We start from the raw sequence: 17,833 nt of genomic DNA, 5'->3' as shown, positions 1-17,833 counted from the left end.
TCAAACCCAAGACCATAATCTTCATTTCAATTGCTAGAAAGTTATCCTGATACCTCAACTCTGGTACTCATGGCACTGTTTAGCAGCCTCCTCTTGTAGGGTTTGCTTGCTCTTCCTGCCATCTTCTTTGACTAAGATTGAAGGAAACACACACTGATGTAAAAAATTTGTCATTTACTAAAGCTACATTATATATCCTACTGGGGAACTAGGCAGGATCATTCAGCAGCCTTTATTCTTTTAACTGCAGTTGTGGTGGAGATGACAAACCATATAAGCTGAAACAATGATCTACTTTAGGTGCTAGTTTCACACCCTTCATTCTGTGCTTGAAAAGGAAACACACAAGTGACCTCCCCAGTCATTAGAAAAACAGCTCAAACATGTTTATTTTGGCACAATTTAAAAAGATACAAATACATTAAATATCAGGGTTCATTAAAGCCAATTCCTTTTAAAATATATCTAGGTATGCATTAGTATTTTTAATGGGGATGGAAACCAAAACACCACCTTATATATTTCATTTGACAGTGCAAACAAATGAGAAACTTGTGTAGGGCAGGAGTCCACTGTGTCAGACTAATAACAAAAGCTGAACAGTTCCTGGAACACAAAATAAAACAACAGTAAAAAATATCTGCTGCATTTTGAAGAAGTTTTCTGGGAGGAGGGAGAAGAGCAAGGGAAGGGGAAGAGAGATGTTATCACTGAGGAAAACTTCACTGCACAGGAGCTGGAGCGTGATACGCCAGACATTAAACTGTTACAATATGTACTTGAGGGTAAGACAGAGTTCAGACAGTACAATGACATGACTGCTCCTTCAATAATTGATGTGCTGAAGGAATATATTAGCAACTAAGCAATATAAGAATGCACTACCATTGACAGATTTTGCAAGCAGGAGCTCCCTGCTTTCCAAGGTGCAGCTTCTTGGCATGATTTGCATAGTTACTCCTTTTCCTCAGCAGTTAGGAAAATATTCAGCAACTAAGTTCAGGAAAAACCTCTGACCTCGAGATATAATTTCTCCCTGTTGGAAAAATCACAGTAGCACAAGGATAAAAAGACATCAAAATGACAGAAACAAACCTGCCACCTCCTGAACTCGGAACATATGAATTTTAAAGAACACTTCATGTTAAAAGTTGAAGGGTCTGGAAGTGGCACTGTCTGCTGTCTCCAGTTTTGATCAGTAGGACAAGAGTTGTATTTATCACTGTGATAGAAAGACAACCTTAAATTTCTCCATAGAGCAGCCCAGGCTTTTGGGCTTTTTTGGCACAGGGGTCTCTTCATGGTTTGTTTCTTATCCTCAATTTTTGCCCTCACTTGTTTGGATGCTCAAGAGATCTCTTGTAGTTATTTTTCTCTCTTCCCTTACAACTGCACTGAAGCTTCCATAAAACCAGGTCTATTCAATAAGTGTATCTCCTCCCATCCTAGTTCTCTTAAGCTTTTAACCTTAGAGCAAAAGGAATCTGGATCACAAGGTTCAGACCCTCCATATGAGTGTCATGTCAGCTCAAGATAGTTCTGTTTGCATTTTCCTGAAAAAGAGAACCAACTGTTCCAGTTTGTGTTCATGCCAGTGGATCACAGAATGGCAGGGGAGTTGGAAAGGACCTCTAGAGATCACCTAGTCCAACCTCCCTGCTAAAGCAGGAGCTGATGAAGAGCTTCCAAGTAGTGTATTTTAGGAGCATAGACCCATAATGGAGTGCCAGCTAAACCAAAACAGGCAACAGCAACACAGGTAGGTGGGAATGCACAAGCTGCATAGTTAAAATGTCACATATGGTGACAATGACACTTCAACCAATTTAGCAGCCTCAGGTTTTTCACTTGTTCCCCAGTCACCCACTCATGCCCATACCAGTATGCCCATTATGTTGCCATGTGAACACATCTATCAGCAGAGTCAACCACGCCACGAGAAAAAAGAACCAGTGAAGGAGAACCTAGCCAATTTCCTGGCTAAGTGATCAATGATCAACTGACTACTCAAGTCACACAGCTGGCATAAGATGGGCAAGAACAAGCATCCAAGAGTGGGGGGTATTTAGGTTGGCACTTTCAACAAGGAAACACTTGTTGGGGTCTGTCATAAGGTGCTGGCCTGCAGATGTCAGGCATGTTAATGAAGGGCTTGACCAAAGAACCCCCTTATTGCATTGGCAGAAATTCACCTGATCTCTCCAGTTCATCTCAGTACTCACTGACATGTCTAGCAGATGCACAGCTACTCTGCAGGAATTCTGGGCTTCCTTCAGGTGCTGTGTTAAGGGAAGGAAGTGAGCAGAGACGGTCTTTGCAAGACAGACATAGCAGCCTATCAGTTTCAAAGCCACAGCAAATGGCTTTTCATCCAAGGACCGAGATGAAGCCAATTAAAGCTTCCCAAGGAAGTCCCACAGTTGGGATTGGACCCATACTGACCTTGGCCTTCAAAAGCACCAAGAACAACAATATTTGGATAGTGGGTCAATATTCACAGTTAAAAACCAGGGTCAGCTATGTCATAGGCTGAAGAGGATGCTCCATTTTTTGCTTCAAAAGGATACTGCATGTTAAGTATTGTTATATTGTCCTCCAAAGTTAAAGCAGTGGCACTTAGTGTTAGCATTGGGCCCTTCAAACAAGTCCACATCCTTGAGTAATCCCAGTGTTTTGTGTTGGCCTGCAGCACTGAGACATTCAGCTCTGAGGACACAGAACACATCACCACATAGGAAGAAGAACTTGCCAAAACTGAAAGGCAGATTCTTTATAACGATTTTAAGCACAGCATCTCTAGGAGACAAAAATGAAACCTCAGAGCTGGAGTAGTGCATTTCAAAGATCACCAAAGCATCTCACCAAACTGGATGTAGCCTGCCATCAGTATCCTTGCATTAGTTCATTTCTCTGTTAACATTTGGCACGAACCCTTGGACACAGTAAATTGGCTTCCACTTAGGTCAGCTGCTTGCGATGGTTTCCTGGCACTTCAGTGGATTCAGAGGAAAACCAAAGAGATTCTTCAACACTGTGTCCACTTAGAAAGTCCTCAGTCAAGAGTGAAGGCTAAACATTGCTGACCCTGGTTTCAGAAGAGGAGATGATAGCAGCAGATGCAGATGTCACTAGTGAGCGTTCTCGTCTGACATAGCGCGGCTTCCGAACTGAAAGGTGGGCACAGAAACACCATTAGCACCTGCTCCACAAGCATGTCTCACCCACTCCTAACACATGCCACCCAGTTCCTGAGGGGAAAAAGGCATTCTGGACCTTAAAAAAAAGGAAAAAGCAAAAACAAACCATAAAGAAGCCTACATAGAGCTGATCTAGCAAGAGCCCACAACTAAACAAGCTGCTTATGGTCTAGTAAATAAGGAGCTCATTCCAAACTGCCATTTCCATGGTTTGTGTTTACAGTACATGCAGCTTTCCATTTGCAACCCTAACACCAAAAGAAACCCCTACAACTGTGCTTTCTTTTTAAACAAATACATGAAGGGAGGCAAGGAAATGTGAGACTTTGCACAAGCTGTGAGTTTAAGAGCCAGCCACAGCCCAAGTCTGGAACACGGCTAAAACAACGTTTAAAAGTTCAAGATTGCATTAATGCAGATGAAATGTTAATTACACTGTCTTGATTTTAAAGGCTTATGCACACATGAGAAGTGAGACCAGCAATTTGGCTGAGCTTAGAAGGCTGTTATTTCTTCAGTTTTTAGGAGATTTGGTCTGTCTCACTTTCACATCGCCACAAGTTCTGTCGTTGTCTTGAAAGTACAAGCAGAGAGACAAGATATTTTACTGTATTACCCAGGCCAAACAAGTCTGCTTCCTAGTCACCTGAATTAATATCATGTATAGATTATAGAAATAGATTTCTTCCTGAGTTTCACACTCCTTAAAAACCCACCTTGCCAAAAAAAGCCAAGCTACAAATGCCACACTCAACACTAGATTCCAAACGGTCTGTTTGTTTCAAGCTGAAAAGCTTCAAATCTCTAAGTCTGAAATGAGCCAAGCTGGCATTGTCAAAAAGATTCCTGTGCTGAAAATAGGTCCCAGACTGAATAATTGATTTTTGAGTGCTTATGAAAAAGTACTGCATCCTAATAGAGAAGTCAAAGATCTATTTTAGGAGTTGTCAAAGATCTATTTTAACATGAAGAACTCTCATCCATACTGGATGCCTACATTAATTAAAGCAATAAATCCTCTCAAAAGGTCTACTAGACAGATTTCATCTGATTTCTGTCTCCTCAACAGGATCCACAGTTCTATATCAGACTTTCCAGGTAATTGTTTTGACTTGCTGCATGTTCTTAGCATCGACTGAGACAGTTTGCCTGCTTTTCAACAACAAAATGCACAAAAGGGAAGCCAACAAGTAACATGTTTGTAGCAGCATGCCCCAGAGAACAGTTCCTCACCTGAAGAAGTTGGGGGAGGTATCATGGATGCCTGCATAACAGAAGAATGATCATGTCAAACAAAAGGAACACTTTAGGGTTCCAAAAATATTTCCTGTCTACAGTAATGGGAGCAAGTAAGTGGACAGAACCCATAGAGCCAATAGTCACCTTTCCCTCTTCTCCAGTTTGCTCAAAGGACCCAGAAACATCTTTCATTTTTATTTCAGTTTCTCACACACCAGATTAAGGAGTTCCCTAATGGGCTGTTAAAACTTGATTGTTTACTTGATGTTTTATCCTTGCACGGTCCTGTTGGAAGGGCAGAGTTTACTTACTGTTTCACTAGGCTGGAGAACAGAAGCTAAAAGAGAGAAAGAGAGACACTAAGCATCATTAATCTACAAGGCTAGAACTGCTAGTTTACTAAAAACACATGCATGCAATGGAATAGTTAAAAAAACCCTTTTGTCATAAAGGCTACTAAACCAGATGAGAACATTCAGAAATCCCAGGAGCAGAACACATTGCCTGTAGTCCTCTTTTCAAGATTAAAGTGTTGCAAAAGTCTCCAAGAACTCTTTGTTTTGCTTTCAAAGGAGATAGCCACAGCAGTTATTTCTTTAACATGAAGAGGCTTCAGTAGAAATAGCAAACAACTGAGCAGTGAGAGATGCAACCCTTTTATAGAAGAGGTTGCTGCCTTTATCATGTGATAATCATCATGCAGATAGATAATGATATTAAGCCAGAGAAATGGTTTTAATGCTCCTCCTTCAAAGGGCATCATCAATGCTTTAACCTGCTGGCCCAGAGTGAATTGTCAGTACAAAATGTGGAAGTCAGACCAGTATCACTGAACAGGGTATCACTCAGAAGCCTGGTGCCCTGCCAGTTTAGAAAATGTCATAGCACAGCAGGTTCTTGACCCACTTAAAAACTGAAAGAGAATCTGGCACTACATTTACTTGAAGACACATGCAAAAGCAACCTGGAGGTTTCCATGTGGTAGATGTGAACAGGACACCAGCAATTCCTGTGGCACCAGGAATTAGATCAGAGGTAGCTACTGTTGTGTATTTTTACATGAAATGATACCACACAGACTAGAAATGTGACGTTCCATCAAGTTACTGTGACCAGATACAACATTCTTAGCAAAACAACAGGATTGTGTTGCTCCAGCCACCCTTTCTTCTTCCCTTTATTGCTTATTTGTGTTGTGATGGTGTAGCTAGAGCTTAGTTCTGTAAGACATGAAAAGAACTCATCTATTTGTTTAGCAGACCTAAGCAGTAAATAGCTTGCTTTCAACAGAAGGAGCTCTAACACAGCAAATGCTGTGCTAGAGGTTGTCATGGGAATCATTCCAAGTGACTGCATAGAAAAGGGTGAGACAGAATCATAAGATCAGTCTCAAAAATGGGCAAAATGGAAACAACTCATTCCACATATTTTGCTCAGCACTTCCCAGAAGCTGAAGACCAGCATAATGTGGACTTACAGAACCACTTCATAGAAACTGAAGCATCTGAAAGAACTAGATATCTACATAAAGTCTTGGTGCCCTGTGGTTAATCACATCTCTGCTGTTCTCTCCCTAGCTCTTCTGGAATCACTTTGGCCTGAAGGCAGGACACTGCATTTTAGTTAGCTCTATTTCTCAGTAACAGGAGTGGCAGGAGAATAAATTCCATCACAGAACAAGAAAAGTTAAGAGATGCTTGCTTTTAAAATATAATCTGGCAGTTAGCTCTTCCAAGCCCCATTAAATCCAGCATTTAGAGGGCACAGTTGAATGAGTAGTGCTCTAACCAGGAACCTCAAATTCCATTCCCTTTCTCCTGCTGTTGACACATCCAGGGTAAATACAGTGCCCTTTAGTATTACAGTTCCCTTTCTCTAAACCAAGAACAAACAACAACTGCTTTTTGTCAGGCTTTATAAATGTCTGGCACTTTGTGTATTGAAAGAAACAAGTATTATTAAGTTCCATAAAAATGCCCTCTGTGCAAAAAGCACTGACTGATTCTTTTTTGCTTCCTTCTTGAAATCAGATAGCTAATATTCAGTGACAACCAGTGTCAGCTATTGTACTCTGGCAAGTCTCTGAAAGCTGGCTTAGTGAGAGATCCTGTGTAATATGCACCTAAGCACACTCAGTCTGAGCCCAGACATCCTCTGCACTGCCACGAAAACATGACACTATAAATACATAGCAGGAAAAAGGCATTCATTTGCATTGCTTGGGTGATGAAAAGATACAGCAGCAGCTCCACTGAGTTAGAACACTGACAGAAGGTTTTAAATTAAGGAACTGAAAGGTCAAAACTTTACAGAGATTAAATAGATATTGGAGGTATTTTACCTTTGTTTCTTCTGTAGAAAATGTTAGGAAGTTTATTGGCACGTTTGAGGTAGAAGAAAGAAGCAACAGACAGAATCAGGAATAAACTGATGAAAAATGTCCCTAAGATAAGAGAGGCTGCCACTTCTGGGCCCCCTGTGCAAGGGAAAAACCAGAAAAAGAGAGAGAAAAGACAATTATTCACAACAAATCTCTTCTAATAGAAGGGTTAAACCAAAGTTAAAGTCTAACTTCCTGGAGGAGAACAACAAACAGTGTGAGTTTTTAATACACAGAGGCCTGGCTGAAACATTTATGAAGAAACATTCATAGAGATGTTTCAGTGGTCATTTTGTCACATGAACAACGACCCCACCTGCCAAATGTCAGGAAAGCCTTAGGCTCTACCTTCCTGAAGGCAGCCACGAATTTTTAGTCCATCATTCTATTTCTTTTATATAACTTTCAACATCAGTTCTGGGAGGCATTCAGTGTTCATGTTGTTCTTTCAGTCCTTAAATGAAGCCTCCTAAAACCAGAATTTGTCAACAGACAACACATCACTGGTACAGTATACCCAGTATTATGTTTTCCACAAGTGACAGAGAGAAACCATCCCAAGGAGGCAGACATTAGCAAAAGGTGCCCTCTCTCACCTTTATTCCCCTTTCCCTGACTGAAAAAAGAATGCCCTGCATATTTATTCTGCCGGTTTATTTCAGATTTTGATCCCAAGAGGAAGTATTAGAAGAAAGAAAAGTTGTTTATGATCTTGTTGCAGGCAAACTAGGACAACAGATCTGACAAGCTGGGCTTGAGAACTCCATGTTATGAGGACCATTAGATGCTTCAAATCAAGTACACAGAGATGAGAAGGTGAATGTTTGACAGGGATCAGCAGCACCCAAGTTTGACATGGCTGTTTAGCTTTCCTTTTCAAGAGCAGGTATGATAAGCACTCACCCTGTAATACTCTGTCACTTCAATTGGCATCCTATCACTTGCTGAAGTGTGCAGTGCTGCTATCTGAAGAGTCTCAACTTGTATTATTCTTACCTTGTGTTGGACAAGTGTTTTGAGAAACTAAAAAGAAACGAGTGGTCAGCAGTGATAAAAATCAACCTACAGAAAGGCTGACGAAGGTGTAACAGACATGTCACATGTTGCCTCACCCCTAAAAACCAACACTCTGGCAGAATAAGGTTCAAAACTCAAGTTATGGCATTTCATAAATATAATCAGCTCAACCTGTACCTGAAAAATCCCTTCAAGAGCACTAGGACAAGAGGAAAGAACCATTCAGTAAAATGCAATTACCTCAAAATTCAACTCTCTAAAGACTTCTAAAAGTTTCTTGTTGAGACCAAGCCAGAAAAAAAGTAAAAATGGCTCCTCCATTTCAAATAAAACCTGTGCTGCAGCAACATATTTCACAACTTCTTTCCACAGCCATGTCATGAAGGGGCTGGTAAGGCAGAGAATAACCACAAAGCCTGCAGTCAAAATCCATTTCCATTTACTCACCTATGTTCTGTAGGAAAGGAGCGACAGTGCTGATATTCATGTGGAAATTCATTCCTCTGATACCAGCTGTAATCAAAAAGAGGGGTTTTTTTTTTAAAGTAAAAACTCACAAAAACCTACAGATTTGTTGCTGATCTTAGTAAAAGGCCACCACACTCCTCAGGAATTAATGGGTTTGTGTAACAATCCTGATTTCTCCCATGAAAAGATAAAAAAAAAATCAGTGTTTACATCACTTTTGAGAATGTCAGCAAAAGAAAGCAAACAAGCATCAGAACTTGAAACTAATTCACCAGTGCATCTCCCAGAAACTCATGAAAAAATGCTTTCAAGGACCTGAATGCCTCTCACCTCTCAAACAAAGCACATGTTAGAAATGAATCTAGCCTTCTCCATATAGATTTTTTTCCCAAGAACTCAAGTACAGTTTGAGATATTTTGTGCTCTGGAGAAGTACCCAGCAAACTCTCACAGCAAATGTCTTTTCCTTACAGCAGGGGTTAAAGCAGCCACAAAATTCAATAGTCACTGAGTGTTTGATCCAGGTTCTACCCTGGAAGTTTCATCCTTTTGATGTTTAGGAGTCTTTTATTTTAAGACCTTAGATTGGGCAGAATTGCCTTATTTTTTAATGTTGCATTTGGCTTCACAGATTAGGTACTGTGATATATAACAAGAGTTTGATTTCTTCCCCCAGAGTCTGGAATGATTCCACAGCACAGCTTCTGCAAATGAAATCTCACAGTTTCCATGGGGTTTGGCTGCATGTTCAAAAGCTGCATTAGGACTTCAGAAAAGATTGAAGTTTTACAAGGGAGGGGGAAAACAAATCTATATTTGATGCCTTCTTGAACAGCCTCTGCTGGACCACACAGCAAGAAGAGATCTCAGTAGCAAAAAAACACCCATCAAAATGAAGGGATGGTAAATGACTCACTATTTCTGCATTCAGTCAGGTTGTAAACAGATGAAACAGGAAGGGTCTCATTTTTGCACTTAATGCAGCTGCTACTACCATCCTCATTCCACCTTCTGTAACAACCTGCAGAAGAGTGAGATGTACAGAGGTTTGAAAACAACAGCAACAGCACTGGAGATATTTCATAGCCTTCAGAAAAAGATAAGAAATGCTCTCTGTTTGGTCTACTGGTTACAAACATCTCCTGCTTCCTATTACATTACACAAGTTAAGAGGTTCCATTTCAAAGTGTTTATTCCAGCAAATATATAACCTTTCAAAGGCCAAAAAAGAGAAGGAGTTACAAGCAAACAACTCCCAGAGGGCAATTTCAACATAGCTCCATTCACTGCTTGACATGTTTTAGTTTTGAGAAAAATGGGAAGTGTCTATCAGCCTGTAACTACCCTCAACAAGACTAAAAAAGCAGCAAAACTTGACTGTTTATTTTCAGAGGTCACAAACTGTCATAATGAAATGTAATGCACAGGACTGAAAATGGAAGTAGGCAGAGAGAGAGATGCTAAGGACCAGAAAGAGTGTACTTGGCATCTCTACAGTCAATCACTCGAAGCACAGCAAGCTAAAAATATGAATACCACCATAATACAGTCTTTTTCACATGCTCCAGTCCTCTCAGCTATTGTATTATTTGTTTCACTTTAAGGAGAAGTCAAGTCTGTTTAAACAATTCCACGACAGATGGCAAGTGTTTTGTATCAGTCACCCTACCATGCAGGCTGGAAACTGATTAAACTTTTATCTTGGCCTATGTCTTTGACATTCAAATCTCTCAACTGATCTTTAAATGCACATACTGCTATGTCTTTGTTAAGAGAAGAAAAAACAACCCAAAATAAGGCACATCTTCAATAACAACTTCATTTAATACAATAAAGCTGTGGTGGTTTCACTTGAGGCTTAGATTTGAGACATGGAGATTAGATGGATATTCCTAGATCATATTACAGGCTACATTTAAAGTCACAAAAACTTACTGTGCTGGCTAAAATCCAATTCTAGAGAGCCTTGAGCCAAACTGGTAGCAATTATCCCATAAACCAAGCCATCAATAAGGTGTTGATTTGAAAACAGCTCTGCTGCCACGTTTTTCTTACAGAGAAGCAGCACGTTTGATGCCACAGTAATAAATTACATATGACATTTAATCTAAACACAAACAGACCCAATGTAAGGGGCAAAGACTTGCTACAGTAATAGGATGGATGCACCAAAACACTTATCTGACACTAAAGGTATTGGTAGATCACCAGTTTACAATAAGATTTAAGAGAACACAATCCTATATCTCAGACATAATTGTTTATACCATACCTAAGATAATTTAGAAGCAGAAGTGAATGCATTAAACGAAGCAACAGTTGGAGAAGCTAATGAAGCAGTGAAAACAGACAGGCTTGAAATGCTTTAACAACCGTCAGAAGGAAATGACTGAGTCCAGAAGAGGACCCCAATTTTTAGGTCACCAATTCCCTTGCTAGTGTGGGCTCTGAAGCCATTTCCCTGCTTTTACTCTTGCTTTTAAATTAAAATGGCATTGAAATAGAGATCACCCTTCTGCTACTGCTGGAGAGGGACAAAAGAAGGTTTAAACTCCACTTAGAAGAAATCAACTCTACAGGTATAGCACAAGGAAGAACAAGGCAATCTGTGTTAACAAGACAACATGGAAATTACTCTTAATGCTCCCTTAGATCCACATGACAGCACTTTTGCCTTTTATGCTCATTATATGGGCTCTTAAGCATTTACAGTAGCTCTTATATCACCCAGCTGCACACTAAATAAAAGACATAAATAATAACCTTATTAATAGCTCCCTTTTCTCCTTATCATGCACAAACAACAGTTGTGAATCACAAGAGGGAGAAAGACTTCAGTACATACCCGCCCTAATGACTTTGTTTTCACTCCCCAGTTAAGCAGATCCTGTATTTTGGGGTTACTTGTCAAAAAGCAATCTAGAATTCTATGAAACAAATGACACACCCTACCTGGACTGCACTGATTGGTTACTGGACAGGAACTGTTTGCATCCAAGGCATCCACACAGCATTCTGTTTCTGACACCTACGAAGATAAGTTACTTCACACTTCACACAGTTCTTGAGTTTACTAAAATGGTTTGAACACAAAAATACACAGAAGAATAAGCAGTAACTGCAGTTAAATCTTGCTGTCACTTTCCCTTTTTGCATTAAGCAATCTTAGGAAGACAGAACAAGTTCTACCAAGCTGATTTTGGCCTGGGGGCTGCTACCCAAACTCACTCTGAGAATAAATTCACACTCATCTCTTGATATTGGACAAAGCCTCAAAAAAATGCTTTAGAAATATATTTGTAAAACTCTTCAGTGGAGCACAGCTGAGAGTGGGAGTTCTCTTCCCCAGCAGCACACAAATGCCCTAACAGAATGACAAAGTCTTCTTCCTTCAACAATCAATATCAGGGAATAACTTCACCTGAAGGCTCACAGTTCATTCTCATTTTAAAACTTGTTTCTATAAAAAAACCAGTTTCAAAATCATTTACAACTTACAATCAGCTGAGGCATCAGCTCAGAGATAAATGGTTGGTAGTAACTTTGAAGTTCTTTAGAGAAACACTAGTAACATCCATATAGACTCTGGCATATCCACACAAGAAAAAATAAGCCACAGGATTTATAGATAACATGCTTAAGATCAGTTTCTTATGAAGTTTTCTTAGTCAAACTCTCCTGCAAACAGCTTTTTATACTCCAATCTTTTCTGTGACTTGAAAGTCTTTGATTCAGATTTCCTCAGCCACCTGAAAAGTTAAGTTCTGAGTACCTGCAATTGGATTGTTTGTAGTTAAGCTGCCAAGCAGCTTAAAGAGTTGGGGTTTGATCATTAGGGTACTTTTTCCCCATACAGTGTGAGATGTTACCAGTTGTATCCCTGCTAGTCTACAAGCACATAACTAAGAAGAAAGCAGTGCTTGAATATGGCAATCAGTCACCACAGCAAATTGATCCACTCTAAACGTCTCATTGAATGACTGCTAGCAGTACAGGTAATTTCTGTGCAATGTGAAAGGAAAATAACCTGATCCTTCTGTTTTTATAGCATCTGGTATGACAAAAACCATGAAGCACCTACCTGGCTTTCAGTAGATTTGCTGGCAACTTCTGCTACGAGTCTAGTTAAGAGAAGGACATATGGCACCTCCATGCCCAGGGAAGACACAGGTCTAAATAAGAACAGGAAAAGAAATTAGAATGTCTTAATAATGACAAAGAAGTTATGCTTTCCCTTTGTTAAGGAACCTTTGCCAACACATTCCTTTTAATTGAATTCAAAGGCCTTTAAATTAAATATGCCAGAGGGGGAATGACTTACCTTGGTTCAAGATAAAAATTCAAGACATTCAGAATTTTCCCTCCAGCTGCAGAGGGGCAGGTTTCTGGCTATGGCAGGCTGTGGTTGCTAAGAAACAGGGAGCCTTATCAGTCTGCTCCAAACTGGGCCACGCAGAGACTACTCCACACCCAGGATCTAAAAATCAATGTGATTGCAATAGAAGGGTTACTGCCTGGCACCACCACTGATAAGCCTCCCCACAGTTCCAGGCTCCTCTGGCTGCAGCACTGAGCTGTGATGGATTTGAACTGGGACAGAGAGCACATGCCACTTTGAAAAGGCAATACTGTAATTAATTTCTCCCATGACAGCACAGCCATGAAGCATTAATGAAGTCTGCCTGTTAATAAGCAGCATTTCTCAATTGCCTAAGAACAGACCTCAGTGTGGAACAGAATATTCTGTACAGTCAGCTAACAAGCCTTGCTTCCCCTTCACCTACTTTTGCCATCTAGCTGCACATATAACCTAAAGAAAGTCCACATTCCTGGCATTCAATTGTTTGAATAAACCAAAAAGTGCTACATCACGCTTGATCTGCACTGTTCAGACACTCCCTATGTCAACAATATCAGCCTATTCTCTAGTCAATGTAAGGTTGGAAGCCACATCCAGTTCTCAGAGCCTGCAGCCCAGTAGCTTCATATTATGAATCAAACCTGGGGACAGAAAAGGCCCTGTAACCAGAGATAAGCAAGAGGAAAGTGCCCAAAAGAATGCCTTCAGCTGTAAGGGAAAACTCCTTACGTGACTCATCTCACAAACTGAAATCTGTTACTATTTTTGTTAACTAAAAATCCAGTGGATGAGTTCTAATTACAGCAAAACACGTTATCATGACCCTTGGCAAGTTGTTTTTCCTCAAGAACAAAATCACTGAGCAGTTCCTATGATTAATTCCCATTCAGTTTTTTTAAAGCCCTTACACACACAGCCTGCTGCCTCACCTTCAAAATAAGATTAGTTCAGCTTGATGGAAAAACTTACTATGATGCCTTGCTATCAGCTGAAAGTTCCAAGGCCAAAGACTGAAAATCCTGAAAACCAAACTCCAGTCTTACTGCTACAACTCATTTCTGCAGTTAGTGAGGATTGGGGCACGTTTAAGCAAGACAGAAGCTACTCAGGACTCAGTAAATGGTTGTTGATGCAGTCAGTGCACTTATCTAGTCTGACAAAGAGCTTTCCACTTGTGTATGACAGTGTAAGAGTACTTACAGAAATGCTGTGAATAACCCTGGTTGAATTTGCACATTTAACCTTTTTAAAGCAGCTTTTCTTCTCTTTTTATGCCTTTCTATTGCAGTAAAAGTTGAGTAACACACCTCCAGGGTTTTCCAAGGCAGTCCAGCAGCACCTAATGCCAAAACAATCCTCAGGATGTGCAGATGGATGGATGTATTTTAGACAAGTACCTACACAGTTTGCCTTATCATCCATCAGTTTTCTGCAATCTACTTTCAGAAATGAGAGATTGCTTCTTTGCTGAGAAAGAGTTCCTTTGAGGAAAACAGAGTTGCCAAAAGCATTTTCTGGTAAATTCTTCACTGTTTTGAATGCTACACACAGATTGTTGTCAATACTTGATTACTAAAATAGCTGTAAATACTAAGAAAAGGCAGATGAAAAAGGTATTTGTTTAAACAAGAATATTCTTGTTATCAAGTTAAAAAATACTTGTTTTCAGGAAGAAGTCACACTAAACAAGAAAAGATTTGTGAAACTAACCCCTTCTAAGTTCCCAGAACTCCCCTTTGGAATGCAAAGATCCGTGCAACAGAAGCTCAGTATTGATTTTCCTTTCATCCCTGAAATAAATCAAGATACTAATCAACAATGCTGTTGCATTTACGAGCACATCTTTGTTCACAGCCACTAGTGCTCCTAGCACACTAGAACATCTGCCCTGCAGCTGTTCCAGTAGAAATAGGACATGAGATCTATTTGCCCTCAAATCATCAGCCAATATTTTTTATTTCTGTGAGAGGGAGACAATATCTAAGCTTTACATATATATATTTATTTGTTGTTGGTTGGTTGGCTTTTGTTTGAAACAGTTTTAACTGCAGGAAAAGCAAAGCAGAGATGAACAAGCTGCTTTAAAGCTTCCAACCATACGAGATGTATGTTTTATTTACTCAATTTACATTTTACTCCAGATCCCAGAACCACTGCTGGATTCTCTATGGGCCAGTAACAATTAGAAGCCTATTAACATAATATATAAATAACATCTGTCTGAAAGAGGCAGATTTTCAAGTCACAAAGGTACCGTTTTATTTCGGGTAATGCCCATGAAAGACAATCAGACTTAAGCATCCGTATTCTATATATGCAATAGTATGACAAACATACACAGCATTCCTAAAGTCTGGTTGTGTCACATCTCAGCAAGGTTAGAAAAGAGTTTGTGGCTTGTCAGTCAAAGCCTAAATCAAGTGCAGAACTCTCAAATGAGACAAGCAACTTCAAGCTGGGATTTGTGCTGTTAATTGGTCTCCTCGTACAAAACCATGGAAGCAACTCAACTCATTTCACTGCTTTCCAGCCACAAGTCAGTCATAACCTTTCTCCTGCCAACCTGAACAATATCTTACACCGTCATTTCAGCTTTAGAAAGGGGGGAAAAAAGCCTCAGAGGCTCCAAAACATTCAGCCTACACAAATACCAACCGTGCCTCTGAATGAGGTAGCTGAAGTTTTAAATTCAGTGCATGAATGTGATGAGGATCAGACACCCACAGCAAAACAATTTCCAAGACCATAGAATACATTTAGTGTTTGGCAGGGCTTTCCTTTTGGATTATGGTGGGGAGGGGGGAAAGATACTGTCAGGCACAAACAGGAGCCCAAATTAGAAAGTATTTATGGCTGAGGTGCCAACACAGTTTTGAGAACGCAGACGTTTTAATTAAAACAAGTGTTTCACACCAGAGTTCCACATTTGAAACAACTCTCAAGTCACTGTCAACTTGGATCTCAAGTGCCACAATACACATAAGCTAAGCACATCAAGACTCACCAAGGGAATTCTTGTTGCTTTCAAAAAAAGAATGCAAACAATTCACAAACACTAAGCACTAGATGGCTTCTCCCACCCACTCCTGAAAGCTCCTTAATTTATCTTTATGTCTCCATTTTCCACACATAGAGCTGCATATCTATTTTTTTCCTGGCTTATTATCAATATGTTTCTTGCTTAAAGTATTGCTGGAGCATTGTTTGAGCTAGGTTCTCAGGCACACGGGAAAAGACAGAGGTAAAAAGGAACATTGTCTTAATTTCAGGTAGTATTATCATTTACTCAGCAGATCAGAGTTTGAAACTCCACTGCCAAAGGCTTCTTAATTTTGACGTGACCTTGAATTAGTTGTGATAAAACAGTGACACCAGAAAAGTCAAAGTGCAGAGTCAGAAATGACAGACTTGTGAAGCCTTAAGCTCTCACTTACCAGCTCCCTCAGAGGTATGCACTACAACACTGCATCTTCCTCAGATCACAGGAGACTGCTTGTGGTGTGTGGTTTACTGCTAATTTCCCATTGACACTGCAACTGTTTCACAATAAATCTGCCCCTGCACAATAAACCTGTTGAAGAACAGATACAGGTTATGCTTAGAATAATCTTTTACAAATTAAAGCTGAAGGAGGACTTGTTTTTCCTGCTTTCTTAGCATGCATCCATGGAAAGAACTGCCATCTCTACCCTTACATCAAAGGGATTATGCAATAGGCCAGCCACCAACAATTAAAAATCCACACCTTCAGCTCCAGAGAATGAAGATGCTTACTTTAAGCTAGGCTTTGCTTCAAAAGCTGTTACCTGTGCCTAGAGCAAACAGTAATTAACACCAACATTTACTGTTGTTTGGTCAACAAAAACTTGGCAGGAACACCTTCTGCTACTACAATAGTCTGGTGAGCTGTGGCCTTAAGAACTGAGCTCAGAAACGGTGCAGTTTGGTTGCCAACAGCTACACACTACAGGGAAAGACGCTTTGACAACTGAACACATGATGGGCTGTTTAGGTTGGGGGATTTTCCCACTTAAACAGTGCAGAAAAAAAAAGTCTGTGTTTATAGAGGTGCTTGAAGTTAATCCAAAAACCAAAAGAACACAGAATATCAAACATCCACAACCCTACAAAGCCTCAGATTGAGGATGGGGAGCCCTGGCCCAAGCTGCCCAGTGAGGGTGTGGAGGCTCCTTCTCTCTAGGTCTTCAAAACACGCCTGGGCACGCTCCTGTGTGAGCTGATCTAGGTGGGACCTGCTTTAGCAGAGGGGTTGGCCTGGATGGGCTCTAAAGGTCCCTTCCAGCCCCCACCATTCCGTGATCCTATGATTGACAAAACCCGTAGTAAACCGAGAGAGTTTATTAGGCAAAAAGTATCCCAGGTTTTATTGGGACACGACAAAAAGACGATCAGGAGCCAAGCAGCCTTGAAAAAGCTGGGCAAGGAGGAGGAACGAGGGGAGACCCGGGCCCAGCTGTGACGCTCCACGGCAAACCTCTGCCCCCTTCCTCCCCGAGCACCGGGGGCTTTTCCCTCCCCTCCCGCTCGGTAACCCCATTCCTGCCGTCCCTCCCCACACCTCCGCCTCCCCCACAACCGGACACGGCGGGCCGGGGGCCGTGGGCCGCGGCGGCAGCCCGCGCCTCGCCCGCCGCCACTGCCGGGGCCCGCCGCCGCCCCGCCAGCGCCCTCCCGCCTCGCCTCACCTGCCCGACGCCCGAACAATGGGGCACCGCCCGCGGGCTGGCTGCTCTGCCCGGGGGCTCGCCGCCCGCCTCCTATCCCGCGGCCCCCCGCTGCCAGAGGGGCTCGGCCGCCCTCCCCCGCCGCCTCCTTACCTGAAGCAGCCACCTCCGGCAGCACCGGCAGCAGGTTCCCTTTCGTACCCCCCGCCCTCCGGCGCCGCCCCGCCCGCTCCCTCCCGCGGCACACTGGGAGTTGTAGTTCCCTCCCGGCGGCTCGACGCGCAGGTTTCCCCGGCCGGGCTCCCTAGCTCGGAACTACACTTCCCAGCAGGCTCCGCGCCGCGCCTCACCTGTGCCCTCCTCCCCTCAGGTAAATCCCCTCCCGCGGCGGCTCCGCAGGCGCCTCTCTCCGCGCCCGGGGCACCATGGGAAAGGGAGTCCCGCGTCCGCTGAGGGGCCGAGGGGCAGGGAGGCGCCGGGACTGCAT

At 41.8% G+C, this 17,833-nt stretch overlaps 1 protein-coding gene across 3 annotated transcripts; it reads right to left on the bottom strand.

The window, feature by feature from the left end:
- Nucleotides 1-361: 361 nt before the first annotated feature.
- C21H1orf159 (chromosome 21 C1orf159 homolog) lies at nt 362-17,560 on the bottom strand. 3 transcript variants are annotated; one of them, XM_062013134.1, is made up of 11 exons: nt 17,500-17,560; nt 16,096-16,232; nt 12,623-12,778; nt 12,383-12,473; nt 11,254-11,329; nt 9,218-9,322; nt 8,281-8,346; nt 6,778-6,912; nt 4,748-4,773; nt 4,431-4,461; nt 362-3,167 (listed from the first exon to the last, which is right to left on the bottom strand). In XM_062013134.1, exons 4-11 carry the CDS (start codon nt 12,452-12,454, stop codon nt 3,070-3,072), a joined length of 609 nt encoding a protein of 202 aa, XP_061869118.1. In that variant the 5' UTR covers nt 12,455-12,473; nt 12,623-12,778; nt 16,096-16,232; nt 17,500-17,560; the 3' UTR covers nt 362-3,069. The 3 variants fall into 3 exon arrangements, with proteins under 3 accessions (XP_061869118.1, XP_061869117.1, XP_061869120.1); XM_062013133.1 differs by lacking the exon at nt 12,623-12,778; XM_062013136.1 differs by lacking the exons at nt 6,778-6,912; nt 12,623-12,778.
- Nucleotides 17,561-17,833: the final 273 nt, after the last annotated feature.

This window comes from Colius striatus, chromosome 21 (assembly GCF_028858725.1).
Source record: "Colius striatus isolate bColStr4 chromosome 21, bColStr4.1.hap1, whole genome shotgun sequence".
NCBI classification, from domain to species: domain Eukaryota; kingdom Metazoa; phylum Chordata; class Aves; order Coliiformes; family Coliidae; genus Colius; species Colius striatus.
Note: the sequence above shows the minus strand (reverse complement) of the source record. Positions and strands in the feature narration are given on the sequence as shown.